Genomic DNA, 18298 nt, shown 5'->3' with positions numbered 1-18298 from the left:
CACTTTAAAATGGTCAAAATGAGTATGCCCTCTCTCACCACTTCTATTCAATATAGTACTGGAAGTACTAGCCAAAGAAATTAGGCAAGAAGTAAAGGGTGATGAAATTGGAAGAAATGAAGGAAATTGTGTCTATTTATAGATGAAATGATTTTATGTATAGAAAACCCTAAGATTCCACCCATAAAACTGTTAGGACTAATAAAAAAGTTTAGCAAAGTTTCAGGAAATAAAATTAACATACAAAATCAGTGTTTTACACATTAACAATTAATCATCTGAAAGAGAAAGTTAAAAAGCAATTTCATTTACAATAGCGTCAAAAACAATAAAATACCTAGGAATAAATTTAAGGCAGTTACAGGAGGAACTTAAAGATCTGTATACTGAAATCTATAAGATATTACTATTGATGAAAAAATTAAAGAAGACAAATAAATGGAAAGACAGTCTATATTCTTGAATTGGAAGAATTAGTACTGATAAAACACACATAGTACCCAAAGTGATCTACAGATTCAATGCAATCCCTATCAAAATTCCAATGGCATTTTCCACAGAAATAGGAAAAGAACTTGAAATGGATTAAAGACACCAAACTATAAAGCTCCTTGAAGTAAACACAGAGAAAAAGCTTCTTAACATTAGCCTTGGCAACCATGTTTTGGATATGACACCAAAAGCACAGATAGCAAAAGCAAAAATAAGCAAGTGGGAGCATATCAGACTAAAAAGCTCTGTACAGCAAAGGAAACAAAATGAAAAAGCATCTTCTGAGTGGGAGAAATTATCTGCAAACAATATATCTGATAAGGGATTAATATCCAAAATATCTAAGGAAGTCATCCAAGTTGATAGCAAAAAAAACCCCAAATAGTCCAAATTAAAAAGATCTAAATAGACAGTTTTCCAAAGAAGATATACAAATGGCCAACAGGTACATTAAGAAGTGTTCAGCATCACTAATCATTGGGAAATGCAAATCAAAATCACAATGAGATATCACCTCACACCTGTTAGAATGGCTATTATCAAAAAGACAAGAGACAACTAAATGTTGGTGAGGATGTAGAGAAAAGAGAACCCTGGTGCTGAACAGGGAGAACAAGGAACTGTTGGTGGAAATGTAAACCAGTACTGCCATCATGGACAATGGTAAGGCGTCACCTCAAAAAAAAAAAAAAAAGGGAATATTATTCAGGCATTAAAACAGAAAATTCAAATTCTGCCATTGTGACAAGATGGGTGAACCTGGAGGGCATTGCGCTACATGAAAGAAATCAACAGAGAAAGGCAAAGACTGTATGGTGTCACTTATCCATGTAATCTACAAAAACAAAAAGTAAAGTGAAACTCATAGAGACAGTATTAATCTTGTTGCCATGGTCTGTGGTCTCATCACAGCACTATAAAAGGTAATTGAGGTGACAGATGTGTTAATTAACTTGACTCTGTTAATCATTATATATCATATGTATATCAAATTATCACATCATATGTTTTAAACATTCCTGGAGGAGGGCACCGCAAGCCACTGCAATATTCTTGCCTGGAGAATTCTATGGACAGAGGAACCTGGTGGGCTATGGTCCATCGGGTCACAAAGAGCTGGACACGACTGAAGACTTAGCACGCACATACGCACACATGCTTTAAACATACACAATTTTATTCTTCCATCATCCCTCAGGAAAACTAGAAAAAATAAAGTGGTCAAATGATAAATTTTATGTTATGTGTATTTTAACACTTTTTAAAATTTTTTTTAAAGAAAACCCTGCTGCCCCTCAGCGGATGAACTGCCCGGGCTCCCAACCAGAATGGTCCTTGCAGCCTCCTCACCGCTCTGGCTAGGCTGAACTGCGCATGCCCGTGCTCTCCTGCCTCTGAGCAGAAAGGCTAGTCCTAATGAGCTCAAGTGTCAGCGCACTATAAATTACAGCAAGGGGAAAAAAAGAAACAACTTGATGCATGGCTGAGGATCTAAAAGAGGAATGTCCACCATTGTTTGTGATTATGGATCACATCACAATCTAATAGCAATTTTTATTTAATCAATAATTTCCATGCTGAACAGACAGGCCTGTTACAGAGAATCGACAGGCAGGTACTGATAGCAAAAAGCCTCGTTATTAATCTTTCCTCTGCCGGCTTATCAGCCAAACTACTGTAAAAGGCACCACCAAGATGGATTTTAGAAAGCCACTTTTCTCCTTTTGCACCCCCTCCCCCTCTCTCCCTCTCCCATAACAGATCGTGTAATGGAGACTCTACATTTATTTGAGTCACCTGGGGCTTGAGCGGCATTAAAAAGGCAGTTCATATTAAACAATTTCACAAATCGGGAGGACCTAGACCATCGCTCAGGGTTAGCCATTATAGGCTAATAAATCATACTTTCTCTTTGAGTTGTCAGTCGCCGAAAAGCTTTGTACAAACGTTGGCATCTGTAATTCCGTAAAGGCTTTTCATCTTGAAATAAGATGCTCTGGACTGATAACTAGAATAATCCCCTCTTGATCAAGAAAAAAAAAAATCTGCATTTTAACAATTAAAGCTCCTGCCAGAAGCCAAATGACTCAGTACTGAGACTAGAGCGAAGTTATCTCCACTGAACACCAGGAGAATACAGCCAGAACAGTGTTTTCTTTGCAGTTTGTTTGACTGCTTTATCTGGCCAGTAGGAACTGCACCATCTCTGGCCTACTTGTCCAGGAGAGGGAGGTGCAAACACTTTCACTGCCTCCGGGGAAGGATTCTGGGGGAAGACCTGCTCTTCCTGAGGCAAGATTCTCCTGCTTGTCCTGGAGAGAAAGCTTGGCTTCTTGGGACGAACCACCCACACGTGCTCTTACATGAAGCTAACACCCAATAAACCACGCAGGTGAGATAGGGCTGGACCAGGTGTGTCAAGAGACCTCCCCACCCCCGAATCCTGCAAAGCAGACAGAAGAGGGCAGGTACAGTTTTCTTTTCCTGACTTGAAAGACACTTTCAGAACTTGAGATCATGTATACATTACTAGAAAATAAGGCAGAGCAGAGAAACAAAACAAAGAAAACTGGTAGTGGTCACAATAAAACTATCACTTTCCAGGCAAGAGTACTGGAGTGGGTTGCCATTTCCTTCTCCAAAACTATCACTACTTGGGTGTTAAACTTTGACTAGCACCAAAGCAAGCATCTTCCAACAGTGATCAGAGATCACTCTCCCAACACACCGATCAATCTACTTTAAATAGAGATGACAGGATTTTGGGCGCTGTAAGTAATGAACCTGGGTCACTCACAAAAGAGACAGGGGTTCCATGAGCCACCTCCCAGGTGCCCAGTTGGCAACTGGAAACTTCAAACTTCTCTCTGAACAACTTCTACAATGTCCATGTTAGCTGCAAAAACCCTGAAATATCTCTGAACTCTCCTCCCAAGTTTTAAAAAATAATTCCCAATTCAAAGTCTTGGTTCCAGCTCTGCCCCTACCCTACTCCTGTCTTCTTCAACACAGCTTTGCAAAATTCAGCCCTCATCTTTTCAAAGCTCATGCTGGCTCAAGCTTTCTTATCAGAAACATCAATTCTCCTTACTCCATCTAGAATTGAAGTCAGACGGCTCATCTAGCAGTCAGGTCACCCATGAAATGTTGCTTCTCTGCTCCATAACCTTACTTCCCACTACCTTCTGCCTTCCAGACACACTCTGGTTCTATCGTAACTGTATTACTTACCATTCCTCAGTCCAAAAGCACAGAATGAATCATTTTGTAATTATATGTCAAGAAATGTCCATCCTTATATAAGCCACTCCTAGGTAAAATTCTCCCATACTTTCTGCACCCATTAATTCTTCCTGCTGTCTTTTCCACATGGAAGCTCCAGCTCCTCCCTAAAATGGTCTTTCCCTATTTAAATCCTCTTGCTTTTTCAAGATAATATTTCAAGCACCATTTCATCGGCGACCTGACTGCTAGATGAGCTGTCTGACTTCTATTCTAGACCTTTCTCTCAGTCCTTCTTCTGTCCCTTCACTTTACTTGCTTTCCCACTGCTCCATCTTCCCAATAGATGGCCCTGTCTCTTCCTGAATGGCCTGCCCTGTATGTTCTCCTAACTTAAAGGGATAGGTTTAGAAAGATGAGTGTCTCAGGTTCCCAAAGCCAAGTCCATAAGTCTAACTTGCATGAAGCTTTTTTCTTCTCAATACTGTGCCTGAAATTTGTGTAGTGGCCACTATATGGCAAGGATGCGTTGTAGCTGGTAACAGCCTGCAGAGGTGAGGAGGCACAACCAAATTACCAACATATTTATATATTCTTTTTTTATTCCAATGAAAAATCTCAATCTCTCCATTCTTCAGTTAATTAGGCTTTTTCATTACTACTTCTGGGTTTTATTCTTCCTTATATGTGAATAATGCTTTAGAGTTTACAAAGTACTCCCATCATATGATCTCATTTTATCCTTACAAATAAAAAATAAAAGACTCTGAGGAAAATAAGATAGATATTATTATCTCCACTTTACTGATGATAAACTGAGGATTGAAGTTTTAGAGTGACTTAAAATCAGAAACAGTTTTTTGGTAGTGGGTACATCCTCAGTCTCTAAGTCCTGTCTGACTCTTCGCAACCCTGTGGACTATAGCCTGCCAGGTTCCTCTGCCCATGGGATTTCTCAGGCAAGAATACTGGAGTGGGTTGCCATTTCCTTCTCCAGGGGAACTTCTGGGGATAAAAAAAAGTAAATATCCAACATACCATCCAATACTCTCTCCATACCCCATCTGATGAACGTTAGTTTTACTGGTAACTGGCGGGGGTCAGGAGGTGAGGGTGGCTGACGTTTAAGGCCTTGGCCTAAACATAGTCTTTTAAGGATATGCCACTTACAGTTCTCTTCTCTTGCCAACATTAATCGTTCTAGAAATGAAAAAGAAAATCTATTTGTGGCAGTATTTAGTTAATCTCAGAAAAACGTAAACTTCTCTGAATCTTCAAAAACTCCTCACACTAGAAAATTGCTTTCTGTTCCTGGAGCTCTGTTTTATGTCAAAGTGGGAGCCTGATCTCCAACCCTGCTTGCCATGATCTCAGAAGCTGAAGTCTGAATGACTTCCTTCGGTCTGCAAGAAAAAAAAATAGTGATGGAATTTCTCCACTAAGACAAAGGGCTTGGCTGGTTTGGGGACTTCCTGAGAACTACTGAGTGTGCCTAATCTTAGCAAATGTGGTTTCAAAATAAAATTCTGCCAATTTATGCACAACACACAACATATACCACATACATGCACACACATGAATGCATATACATGCACACACAATATATATATATAAATGTAATATATAATGTCAATAAATATTATATATATGTAATACAAATATAATAGCCTTTTGCTGGAGACTATTTAAAGAGGTTATCTTTTACTTTTAATCTGAACATCCTAAAGCAGGGGTCCCCAACCTGTTAGGAACCAGGCTGCACAGCAGGAGGTGAATGGTGGGCAAGCAAGAGAAGCTTTGCTTGCTGCTCCCCATTGCTCGCATTACCACCTGAGCCGTCCCCTGCTCCCCAGTCTGTGTTTTCCACGAAACTTGTCCTTGGTACCAAAAAGGTTGGGAACCACTGTCCTAAAATCCATTTAAACAGGAGAAAATTTATCTTTAATCGCAAATATACTTTTTTGTTTTGCTGTTTTCCTTTCTTCCCACACTGCAAGAGGAAAGATTAGGGCAGTAGAGGGGTGATTCTCCCACTCCCGGGGAACATTTGACAATGTCTGGAGACATTTTTCGTTGTCTCCATGGGGGATGGGCACTCCTCGAACCTAGTGGGCAAAGGTCAGCAATACTATGAACATTCCTCCAAGGAACAAGAGAGCCCTCACCACAAAGAGCCCTCTGCCCCCAGAGAGTTGAGACGTGCTCAAGTTGAGAAGCCTCGATTTAGGGCAACCATTAAAGGAGAACTTTCAGAAGGGTGTCAGCCCAGACGAACACATATCAACACAGAGCAAGCAAGTCCAACGAGGGATCTGGAATACGAGGAAGGGACCCACTTCTCCAGCCCTTCTCTCCTAGGTTTCATGAACTGGAGCCCCAGTCAGTATCTTTATGCAATTATTCATTTCATGATGATATGCCAATGTAAACACTGCCCAAATACCAGCCTAAACCATGTTTTTATAGGCAATGTGTACCCACTTAGCAGCCAGTAAATATCTTCACACTTCACTTTGGTGGTATGGAGAATCACTAACATTTTATTGAGTCTAATTTTAAGCTAATTCCCCCAACTGTTTTATGAAGTAAATACTATTATTATTCTTGTTTCACAGAGAAGAAGTGTAACATGGCTAGAGTGGAGAGCAGGCTTCGAAGCTAGGCCTGTCAGCTTTGAACCCATTGTACTGTAGCAGAAAAGTGGTCAGCCAACAGATACAGTGCTGTTTCTTCTTACAAAATCATCACCATCCTCCTCGTCACCATCCTCCTCCTCACCATCACCATGATCACCAGCATCTTCACCACCATCATCACCATGATTACCATATCTCAAAAGCTGACCTCCACATATGGTCTGCTTTATGTTGACCTTAACTGTATTTCCAAAATTTCCCAGAAGCCTTTCTAGATATCCTTATACCCTTAATCCTCTTCTGAGACCCTAGAATCACAACAACATGCTACGGCTTCATTATGTCTAACCCTACATTGTTTACTATGCTTTTATGTTTCCTTGTCTCCCCCTCCCAATGAGAAGGACCGTTCCAGGAGGGTTCAACCCAAGTCCTGCTGGCAATGTGCCCACCACAAAGCTGGGGCAGTGGGCAGCAAGAAGGCTGTGCCCAGGCCCTCTACTTGAGCTACTGTTTGTCAGCTCATGCTTTTTCTGACAAATAAGAGGATTCATGATCTCAGCAAAATCTGCAGGTAAACTTTAGCAAGGTAGGCAGCCCAGCCCAAAGTGACATCATCTTTTCCTGTATAAACTGAGTCCACACACAGAATCCCAGGGGACCAATTACTGGCAGAATCCAGAATCTCACCTAAAGTATCATTCAGAACTGGTCAAAAAGCTTTCGATAGGAAAATCCTTCCCAAATGGCAGAAACACTTATTTGGATAAAGGTTTTGATGAGCTATTTCAGGAGCTATAAAATGGCTGGACAAATTTAAGAAAGCGACTAAGAAATTACTTGATACCAGTTACATCTTATTCAAAATATGAATTTGCTATTCTTCATTCGTGGGCTAAGGCACATTAGTAACGGGAAAACTTTAATAATTCAATAATTACTCAAGTAATTAATATACCACCCTTAGAAAAATTAACTACAATTATTCTGGAGCGGACTTAATCTCCAGAGATGGCAAAGACCCTGGGAAACAGATGGCGAGTACCTGCTTCCTGTGAAACCTCATCCAAGGCAGGCTATACATCCTGACCCCCTACCTCCCCAACTCAATGTGGGGGAGACAGCGACTCAGCACCCCAGGAAAGTGCGGGAAAGCACAGTTCAGGACCACAGGTGGCTGCCAGCCAGGAAGTTGGTATCGAAAGTGAAACCTGTCTGCCATCCTTATTTTAAGGACTATCCAATCTGAATCCTTCATTTGCTTTTACCAAAATAACCGAGGTTGGGGGAGGTGAACTATCTCAGGAAGTCCCATCCGTCAGATCCACACTGGAGGAAGAGAATGGGGTCTCTGGCTTCAGTCAAATGCACATCTCAGCTCAGGAACAATGAATATAAAATAAGCCTTAGAGCTAATATGCGGAAGCCACAAAACCCAATGGCACCACCCCTCCCCCCTCCCCCATGCCATCCTGCAAAACACACGTACATAAAACAAAGAGACGTGTAACCTCTTTGAGACCCTCTGTCTGCTTCTCATTAGGGCTGCTGCATGTGATCTCTGTTTGGCCTTGGACATGGGGGACAGCACTTATTTTCACGGCTGTTTCACAGTATGATAAGTGAGAAAATAACGTTCTAAGGGGTCAAATGGTTTCAGGGAGGTCACCTCAAGGGTCAGGGCAGAGATGGGGCTGCCACTCAGAATTCCGCTGGCCCCAGGAGGCTCTCACTGGTGGACCACACAGCCCTCCATGCCCCCTACTCGGTATAATCTCCTGAGTGTCTTCACGGGAACAATTTCTGCAGGTGCAATTTAGGCAGTAACTCTAAAAAGAATGTGACCCTTGGGGCATGATTGTCGAAGGATGACTTTGAAGTTGGTAGCTCTTCGTCTACATTTTCCATGCAGTATTTCCAAATAATTAGAGTAACTAAATTAACTAGCAACTCCATGTAGAGAAAATAAGATCAAAATCTTCACTCATTCATTTGAGGTTTTATGTGCACACAAAACTAATTTCTGCCTCTTATCAGAGACCCTGATCACATCCTAAATTCAATTTTCTCTTAGGTAAAGATATACAATGCAACTTTAGCAAAGGGATCAAAATTAGCTGGAAAATATTTAAAATGCAAATTTGGGAACATGGTATTAATATGAAAATAATGTCTTCACCACATCGTAACTCTTCCTGGCATTTCTACAGATGCATCAATTCTTTACAGATTAGATGTGCTTCCTTTATATCTACATCTCTATGATAGTAAGAAGAAAGTCTTGCATTTTCATGCTGCTGATGTATAGAATTTGTGTTCCAATGGCAGCAAAGGTGATTATAGCTGTTTTCTTCTGATAAAGAAAACTTCAGCAAGCTTTTCAAGATCAAAATTTGCAGCATATGAAAGCATTTAAAATCCAAGTAGGTGGCTAATCATTGTACAAAACGGTGCATTTTTGACACCATGCTTAAAAGATACAAATGAAGGAGTGTAGTGACTTACATGCCACCCAGATGAAGCTAGGGGCTAATACAAACACCTCTCACATTCTCTGCTGTTCGATCTTACAGGCAGGAGACAGGAGCCCCACGGTGTAACTGCCAAGGCTCTCCCTGCAGGGTTATTCTGCTGGGGATCAGCGTGGGGAATGAAGCTGTTAAAAAATAATTTGATCTTTTTAAGGCCTTTGGACAAATATTATATGTGTTATTCTTTAAATGGAAAAGAGCTGGTTGGAGGGGTGAAATAGAAGTTAAGGGAAAGGTGGGGATAGAGCAAACAGGTGGGCTTTGGTTCTGATGATTGCACTGTCTCTATTCTTCTGGATTCCACCAGTGGTATTTTCAAGCATAACTAGATGCCTGGCAGTGGGGACACACACCAAGGTCCACGTTCTTCGTTCTTCACATATATTCCCTTTCCTTCTTTTTAAAAAGCCTCTCAAAACATCAGTGGTATACACAACGCCATTCAGAAGCAAACAACCTGAGACTAACTTAGGCGGCAGACAATGCATGTAACAATCCAATCAATGGATATTTTTCCATTGTTCAAGGGCCAAAGCTGGAACTGTCTTCCAGGACAGAATTAATACAAGGGAAATGGGTTTTAGGAAGTTTTGGAAGCCTCTCTCATCTCTTCGAGAAGCCAGGCCAGCAGGTAGAATTTGAGTTGTTTTACACAGTAAAAAAAAGCTAAAACAAACCAAACCAAAACAAAAACCACATGCTGTGAACCAATATTCTACAACTTTCAGAAACATGTAAGATTAATGTATTTTGGAATATATAATGTACGACAGCAAAAAGAGAATTAATTCATCTGAGATTAAAGGGGAAGTGTGGACTTCTCAAATTATTTTGAGATGTTAGAATATGTGCCTTCACATGTCAAGGTAAGAGAAAATGCTGGCATCTTGACAAATCATTAGTAAATTCTGTCTTAATCAAAAGTACTCTAAATTAATTTTTGTACTCTATGTCCTTCTTACTCTGTTCTTCCTATTTTAACTAAAGGAACTAGTACACCAAAAACCAGCTAACAAAAAAATACATCTATCTTCTTAGCTTCTGGGCACAGAAGTAAATTTATGACAAATTTAATACTAGCTGGAGAGTCATGAAGCCCAATTATAATTATCTTGCTGAGAAGAGAAATTAATTAAACATCCCAGTGATAAAGACCTCACAGCAAACCTGGAATCAACACACCATGGGAGAAGGACAGGGGCTTGAAATAAAGGAGAAGAGAAGGCAAAGGTAATATTTAGCTCATCTTTTTGGATAGTAATGGACCGGAGTCATCTTTTCAAGAGAACATGGAGTGCAGTACATTGCAAACGGGACTACCTGGTGGGCAAAGTCGGCTGCATCCCTATTTCTCCTCTTCAACTCTGTGATTTGCTAATGCGAAACACATGTCTCCCTTCTGCACCAAGTTCAAATGACTCTGGAATTCCAACCGTGCAGCTCAGCGACTGAACCAGAACAAGGGGAGAACTTGTCAGGATTTAAGAGCTTTCAGCAAAGCCCTTCAATTGCAGCCAGCACCCTATTCCACGGGAGGATATCAATTATAGATAGTGACTTGCTTTCGCAGGCAGTCGGGACTGTCAGACACTAGATAGACAACCATGAAGAATCATGAATCTTTCTATTAACTGTAAGAGGGGGAAAAAGAATGGGTCATGGCTATAAATAAGGCAGGGCATCAGAATGGTTTAACACCTTGCCTCTTGGTTGTCGGTAGCATGAAAATTCAACTAATTCACAAAATGTCCTCTCTCCAAGGAGAGTCGCAGGAACGCACACAGTTCATACTTCCTTCTGCCCCTATAAAACTGGTTCTGCCACTGGTTTTTGGTCCGGCTGCCACCCAAGTAATTAGGTGGACTTAAACTAGCTATTCATTCCATTGGCAAAAAAATAATATACCAGGCCACTGCTGAAGCTATCAGATTCACCATGAGCAGTAAGGCACTTATTATGTCTGTCATGCGAAAGAAAATCAATTTGAACATACAAGTTTGGGATTTCCGGACGTCAGATAACAAGTAAAAAGGTATGGAATAAGTGGTATAAACCAGCATCCTTATTTATGTTTTTGTAAGTTAAAAATGTTAATTTCACTTAGCTAAGTTTACTGAACTCATACTTAATCTCAGACTTTAACTAATATCACAAAGTGAATATACTGGGTAGTCTCCTAATCCTGACACAAATTTCTTCTTGCAGATTTGAAATTTAAAAATGTCACTGCATGTGTCATTCATTCCCTAATTTTTATAATAAAACAGACAACATGGTGGCCATTTAGTTGATTGGTGAAGCAGCCTTGCCTTAAAGCTACTCAGAACTCTCTGTTAAAGCATCTTTCCTACCTAAAACCTTGTGTCACTGAGATTAGATAGAAGTATCTGTGATATCCACTGTCTTTTAAAAACTTTCCTGTGACATAGAAGGCATGGAGAATATGCAGGTATCACCACAACCCAAAAATGTTACACTAAAACCGGCCTCTAATAAAGAACATGATTCCTTTTAAATGCAGACTTAGAATACACTCCTATTGCCTTTCCCATTTGATAACAACTGGACCAAAATCAGGGCAGACCTTGGAAAAATGACTTGTCCACAGAAAAGGCACCATGAGACTGAGTCCTCCCTCAGAAGGACGTTTTAAAAGGCAAGCAGCACTGCCAACATCTCGTTTATGACAACAGGTTTTGTACAAATAGTTCTGCCCAAGTACACTGTTCACTCACTCCACCACTGAGGGTATTCTTGGCCTCTTCCCCTCTTAGGGATTATTTCTCCACATTAAAAGAAAAATTCCAAACTTTTTTTTCCTCTTTAGTGTTACAATGTCTGTGGTTTCCATTAAAAGTCAGCAAGAATAAAAGGCCATTAAGTCAGGCTTGGCTTAAAAATAACACTTGCATCAAATTAAAGAGCAGGAATCAAATTAAGTTCATGGAAAAATCTGGAAATATACCCTAATTAAAAACATTTGACTTTTTAGTTCCTTGCTGGCTTGGAGAAATCTAGAATTCTCTCTATACTATTACAAGGAGACATAATTTAAAAAGAAATGGGGAGGAGGGACCCGGATGTCATGTTAAACTCTTAAAATGTTCTGTATATGATGGACCTTGAAACCTGACAAACCATGTATTTGACCCTATAATGTAACTGGCTGATAGCTCAGTTGGTAAAGAATCCGCCTGCAATGCAGGAGACCCTGGTTTGATTCCTGGGTCGGGAAGATCCCCTGGAGAAGCAAAAGGCTACCCACTCCAGTATTCCTGGGCTTCTCTTGTGGCTCTAATGGTAAAGAATCCACCTGCAATGCAGGAGACCTGGGTTTGATCCCTGGGTTGGGAAGATCCCCTGGAGAAGCAAAAGGCTACCCACTCCAGTATTCTTGGGCTTCTCTTGTGGCTCTAATGGTAAAGAATCCACCTGCAATGCAGGAGACCTGGGTTTGATCCCTGGGTTGGGAAGATCCCCTGGAGAAGCAAAAGGCTACCCACTCCAGTATTCTGGCCTGGAGAATTCCATGGACTGTATCATCCATGGGGTTGCAAAGAGTCGGACATGACTGAGCACTTTCAAAAATAATAATAATAATGTAACTGCAGCATGTGCATATATTAGCAGATGGGCCAGGGTACAGAAGACACTCTTTAAAAGCCCAAGCAATTGCCACATATATATCACTATGCATAAAACAGATATAATGAGAACCTACTGTTTAGCACAGGGAACTCTACTTAGTGCTCTGTGCTGACCTAAATGGAAAGGACATCCAAAAAAGAGGGGATATGTGTAATTCATATAGCTGATTCAGCAGAAAGTGACACAATATTGTAAAGCAACTATACTCCCCCCCCCCCAAAAAAAAGCCCACGCACGCAGCATATGAAACACGGAGGGTGTGTCAGGAATTGTATAATCTTAGTGTTTAGACGTGGAGGAGGCAATGGCACCCCACTCCAATACTCTCGCCTGGAAAATCCCTTGGACGGAGGAGCCTGGTAGGCTGCAGTCCATGGGGTTGTGAAGAGTCGGACACGACTGAGCGACTTCGCTTTCACTTTTCACTTTCATGCATTGGAGAAGGAAATGGCAACCCACTCCAGTGTTCTTGCCTGGAGAATCCCAGGGACGGGGGAGCCTGGTGGGCTGCCGTCTATGGGGTCGCACAGTCGGACACGACTGAAGTGACTTAGCAGCAGCAGCAGTGTTTCAACGGGTTTCCCGAGTGGTGCAGTGGTAAAGAATCCGCCTGCCAAAGCAGGAGATGCAAGGGACATGGATTCAATCCCTGAGTGTGGAAGATCCCCTGGAGTAGGAAATGGCAACCCACTTTGGTATTCTTGCCTGGAAAATTCCCCGGACAGAGGGGCCTGGTGGGCTGCAGCCCACAGAGTCACAGAGTTGGACATGACTGAGCTGAGCGACTGAACACAGTACCGCACACACAGCACACTGTTTAAATGGAGGAGGATTATCAAGTGATAGGAATCGTCTAAAAAATACAAAGTGTAAAAGCGAAGAGAATGGAGTGGGTATGTGTATGGGGTGTCTGAGTGACAGGGAACGGGGAGGAGGGGATCCCAAAGAAAGCTACCCCATCAGATTTTCTGTCGTATTTAAAGCTTACAAAAGGGTTCCGCATAGCAAACCATCCTTAATGCCTTAATGCAGCCCTGTGCTTTGACATCATTTCATCCCTGATTATCTAAATGCCCTTCCATCTCAGCTACTCCTGGTCCCATTTGCCAGGGAGACTCCACTGGTCTGAGAAAGTACCAAACAAAGATGAAGCACCAGCTGAGGAAACAGGGCTAATCAAGTATGCGTGCATATGTGTGTGTGTCAGGTGGGGGTGGTGGTAGGGTGTCCTGCATTTTCTGAAATAACAGGCAGGGGAGCGAGGCAGAGACTTCTGAATCTGGTGTGGGAAGAGAAGGTGAGGTTCTCAATCTGGCCACGTTACAGTTTCCAAAACAGACATCACTAAACACATTTTAAAATACATATCACTCTTTCTAATAATTATGGGGCCTGCAAGAATTAGCTTCAAGCCAAGAAACTGTGTTGATGGCTTATTCTGAACCACGACCCACTTCTCATAGAGAATGCTAACTGCTGCCTAAAATAATGGGAGAGTCCTGAGGTGGTGAGGGTGGGGGACAGTAAGGCAGAAAGGAAAAAAGAACTTCCCCCACGTCTCTGATTTTTTTTTTTTTTTTTTGTATTGTTACTGGGACTTGGTTGAAATCAAACTTGGTTAAAAGGTTAATAATAATTCATGTCCAGCTTACTATGACTCAATAACCATCAAAGTCGCTAACTCCAAATAGTGTTTTCTGGCTTACAGGATCAGAGTCATTACACTGTATTGAAGACTTTATTGAATTTTACACTAAGCTTTAGCTGACTGAACAGGTCAAGCACCGTGGCTCAGAGTTTTCTTTCTTCTCAGAAAGTCATAAAGCCCTCTCCAGTTTGCCAGGCCACTAGCTAAGAAACCTGACTCAGCTCGGGGTCAGGGGAGCTGACCCCACCGGAAAGGTCACCTCGTTGTAAAGCCCCGTTCCCCAGCCCCCTTCACTCACATGCACCAGCTGCTCCTGGGTGTCGAACTCTCGAGAACAGCCTTCCCAGTGGCAGTTTGTCTCGTAGATGACTTCAGGCTCCTGTTTGCTTTCATCTTTGTCCCCTTCCTCCTTCACCAGGGTTGTCCCTTCTGGCTGTTCCTGAAAGGCAGGGAAGGGGGAAGCGAGGAGATAGAGGGGGACAAAAATCAGACACAATAGGAGGGCGGATAAGAAGAGAAAGGAAAAACTTGATGTAGGCTTGTCTTCCTCCAGGTGCAGTTTTTTTGGGGGGAAGTAAAATGGAGCCCAGGTCTAACAACTGTGTTTGTGAACTGCAGAAACCAGAGATAGAATCATTTTTGTGCTTTTTTTTTTTTTAAGATTTACCCAATACACCGTCAGAGATCATTAACTTGTGATTAAAGACAATAATCCAAACCAGAATATTGGTGCGATGTTGAGGCCAAACTTTGTTATCCTGAGTACCAAGGTGGAAAAAAAAAAAACCAAAAATCTAAGATGTCATCTCTTAAGAAAAGCAATCAAACTAGGTCATGTAGTCTTTACCCAAAAGACTGGTCTTTCTCTTTCAGTTAAAGTCTTTTCAGCATATTAATTTGTTTATTCTCATAGTCTGGAATTCAGGGAAAGGGTTTACTGCTAATTCTAATTCTGTTCTCCCTGCCATTGGAGGTTGTAGAGGCACTCCGTGGATTTTTACAGGGATGCTGTCTCCTTGGTTCAACTTCTGGTCTCCAAGGCTACACTCCCTGCCCAGGAGCCACAGCATCTAAAACTTGGCAGCATAGTCTTTTCTAGATTTCTAAGGCAGCTTTGCAGAAATGAAAAGACAAAGAATTTCCAGAATTCTGGGAGATGATTAGGTGTGTAAATTCAGGATCTGACCTGCAGTTAGATGGCAAAAGCTGTATACAAGTGTTTAGGTATAATTAGCAAAATATAAGAGGAAACCCATGACACCCATTCATTCCATCCTTCAAGTGCTCCCTGAAAAGGAAACATGGACTTAAGTTTGGGCTAAAACAGCTTGACAATTTCAGGGTCCACATTCTGTGCACATCCGGACTCTTGTCCAACCCCTATCTCAGGTGTTGAATTAATATTCATTGAGCTCCATATTGGGCACAGGGAACCTGAAAGATAGGGTTATGGGCATAACCTAAATATTTTTGAAACTGAGGCTCAGGATCTCAATAACAGCACAGACTAAACTGAAACTTAAACTTGTACTTTCAGGACTTTGGGTAAAAGCCAGAATTGAAATAATTTTAGATCATGTTAGTTGCGGCGGGATCCCTCCTGGTTCTGTAAGGTCTCCTGGCCAATGGAAAGTGGCAAAATAAGAACAAGAAAGAACATGATCATTGTGGAGAATATCCTTGGCCTGCCCTGCCCAGACTGAGAGCCAGGCACTCATAAATCAGGCACAAGATCAGAGCCAAGGCCTGAAGTTTGTTCACATCCCTGATCAACAACAAATGCATCCAACCACTTACTCTGTGAGCTCCAGTATCTACCCCACAGAGCTGCCTGCATTTTTGTGTGTTTGCTTCTGAGCTGGAGAAACAGTGTCAAACTCCAGACCTAGCCATCTGTCAAACACGTGTACACTGCCAAGGCCAAGAACACAGCAGACAAGCCGAAGCTGTGAAAGATGCCAGGCTAAATGGGGCCTGAGTCAGGCACCTCCCTCACCTGCTGGCCCCGTGGCCCTGGGCTGGGGAGATCTTCATCTGGTTTGATCTTGGAGCGTTTGTTGTGCACCAGGTCCCCTGTACTGCTCACTGCAGACTCACTCGTGGGCTTGTTCTGCGGGTCACATTGGCAGGGACAGAGACAAAAATTAGATTCTGATCAACGAGCAGGACCACAGCTGAAACACACAACTCAAGACTAGCAGGCTTCTTTGGCACTAGAGTGATGACAGATATGGCTCCTATTTCCAGGTAGGAGTTCAGAAAATGTGTTCACAGCTAGGATAATGAACTTATTTACAAACAGAAATTGCATTACAGATGTAGAAAACAGTCTTATGGTTACCAAGAGGAAGGGGGTAGAGGGATAAATTGGGAGATTGGGATCGACATGTACACACTACTGTATATAAAATGGGCTTCCCAGGTTGCGATAGTGGTAAAGAATCTGACTACCAAATCAGGAGACATAAGAGACACGGGTTCGATCTTTGGGTCAGGAAGATCCCCTGGAGGAGGGCACAGCAACCTACTCCAGTATGCTTGCCTGCAGAATCTCATGGACAGAGGAGCCTGGAGGGTTACAACCCATAGGGTTGCAAAGCGTTGGAACAAGTGAAACGACTTAGCATGCTCGCACACATATATAACAGAGAACTATTAGGGCCTACTGTATAGCACTGGACACTCTACTCAGTACCCTGCAATGATCTATATGGGAAAAGAATCTAAAGTAAGTGGATATATGTAAATGGATTCACTTTGTCGTACACCTGAAACATTGTAAATAACTGTACTGAAATAAAAATTGAAAAAAAAAACCTCAGGATGTTCATGAGGCATTCATGAGGCGTCTTCTTGTTTTTAATCATGAGTACCAACTTCTGGTGGTTTTTCAAAGCTAGTGGAAAACAGTTGGGATCCTGGGTTTAAACGAGCTCCAATAGTCCAGCACACAGGGACCGAAGAACAGTAACCCATTCATGGGATGTATGTTTATTTTATTTATTAAAATTTTTGAAAATTTATTTTATCGATTTTTAACTGAAGGATAATGTTTTACAGAATTTTGTAGTTTTCTGTCAAACATCAGCAAGAATCAGCCATAGGTGCACCTATGTCCACTCCCTCTCAAACCTCACTCCCGTCTCCCTCCCCATCCCACCCTTCTAGATTGTCACAGAGCCTCTGTTTGAGTTCCCTGAGTCATATAGCAAATTCCCATTGGCTATCTATTTCACAAATGGTATTGTAAGTTTCTGTGTTACTCTATCCATGGGATGTATGTTTATTGAATGGACAACAGACCGCACAGGGTCAGAGGGAAGCCAGATCAAGCAGCTTTTCCACCAAGGATAAAATGACTGGTGGAAGAAGCTCTTGCTTCTTGAGGAGCACAGACACGGCACAGTCAACAAACCTGAAGACACAGAGCCCTCGGTGGGGTGGACAGGCTGCGGTACGGAAGCTGTGAGGATGCTATGGCCTGTGCGCATCCACAGCTGATGTGGCCCCCTGGCTTTCCTCTATGGTTCCCAAGACAAACCAGATCATCAAGATGTCTCTCTCACCTGTGAGGACTCGGAAGGGCCGGAGCTGACCTGGACGGGGTTCAGAACTGTAGGGATCCCGGGAATAGGCCTCTGGGTTGGGAAAGTTGGGGCGGGGTGGATGAGCGGAGGGCTGTGTCCAAAGGCTGAGCCTAAGCTCTGCTGTCGGCTTAGGATCTGCTGATGCATGTGGAGGGACACAGGCGCCGAAGGGTAGGTGAAGCTCAGGGCAGGGCTGCAGGTGGGAAACAGAGGGAAAACCATCATTCGCATGGGATGCACAGACCAGCTCACTTCTATATCTAGTTTTTCCTCCCAGGTCGCATCAGGGCTGCGTGTTCAAATTAAAAAGTAAAAACGATGACTGACCAACATCTCAAAACTTCCTAGAGAAAGGCGATGGCTTAGAAGAGACACACGTGGGTATGTGCACAGATACGCAGACCTAAGATTCTGTACAACAGAAGCAAAAGGCATCGGCTCAATAACAGCTATTTATTGCAATAACAAACTTTATATAACAAAGAGAATGGGTGACTACATGCTTTATAGGACTTTGATCGGCTCCTCATCCTG

General features: G+C 42.2%; 1 protein-coding gene across 5 annotated transcripts in view; it reads right to left on the bottom strand.

Annotated features, from left to right (window-relative positions):
• Positions 1 to 18298, bottom strand: part of GLI3 (GLI family zinc finger 3) — a 302150-nt gene that overhangs the window by 57272 nt on the left and 226580 nt on the right. For all 5 annotated transcript variants that reach the window (XM_061165650.1, XM_061165652.1, XM_061165651.1 and 2 more), the window contains 3 exons: positions 17744 to 17957; positions 16174 to 16287; positions 14476 to 14616 (listed from right to left, as the gene is read on the bottom strand). In XM_061165650.1, coding sequence (XP_061021633.1) covers positions 14476 to 14616; positions 16174 to 16287; positions 17744 to 17957 — 469 coding nt within the window. The remainder of the gene's footprint in view (positions 1 to 14475; positions 14617 to 16173; positions 16288 to 17743; positions 17958 to 18298) is intronic.

This window comes from Dama dama, chromosome 18 (genome assembly GCF_033118175.1).
Source record: "Dama dama isolate Ldn47 chromosome 18, ASM3311817v1, whole genome shotgun sequence".
NCBI classification, from domain to species: Eukaryota; Metazoa; Chordata; class Mammalia; order Artiodactyla; family Cervidae; genus Dama; species Dama dama.
The sequence above is the reverse complement of the archived record's forward strand: the minus strand, read 5'-3'. Positions and strand labels throughout refer to the sequence as shown.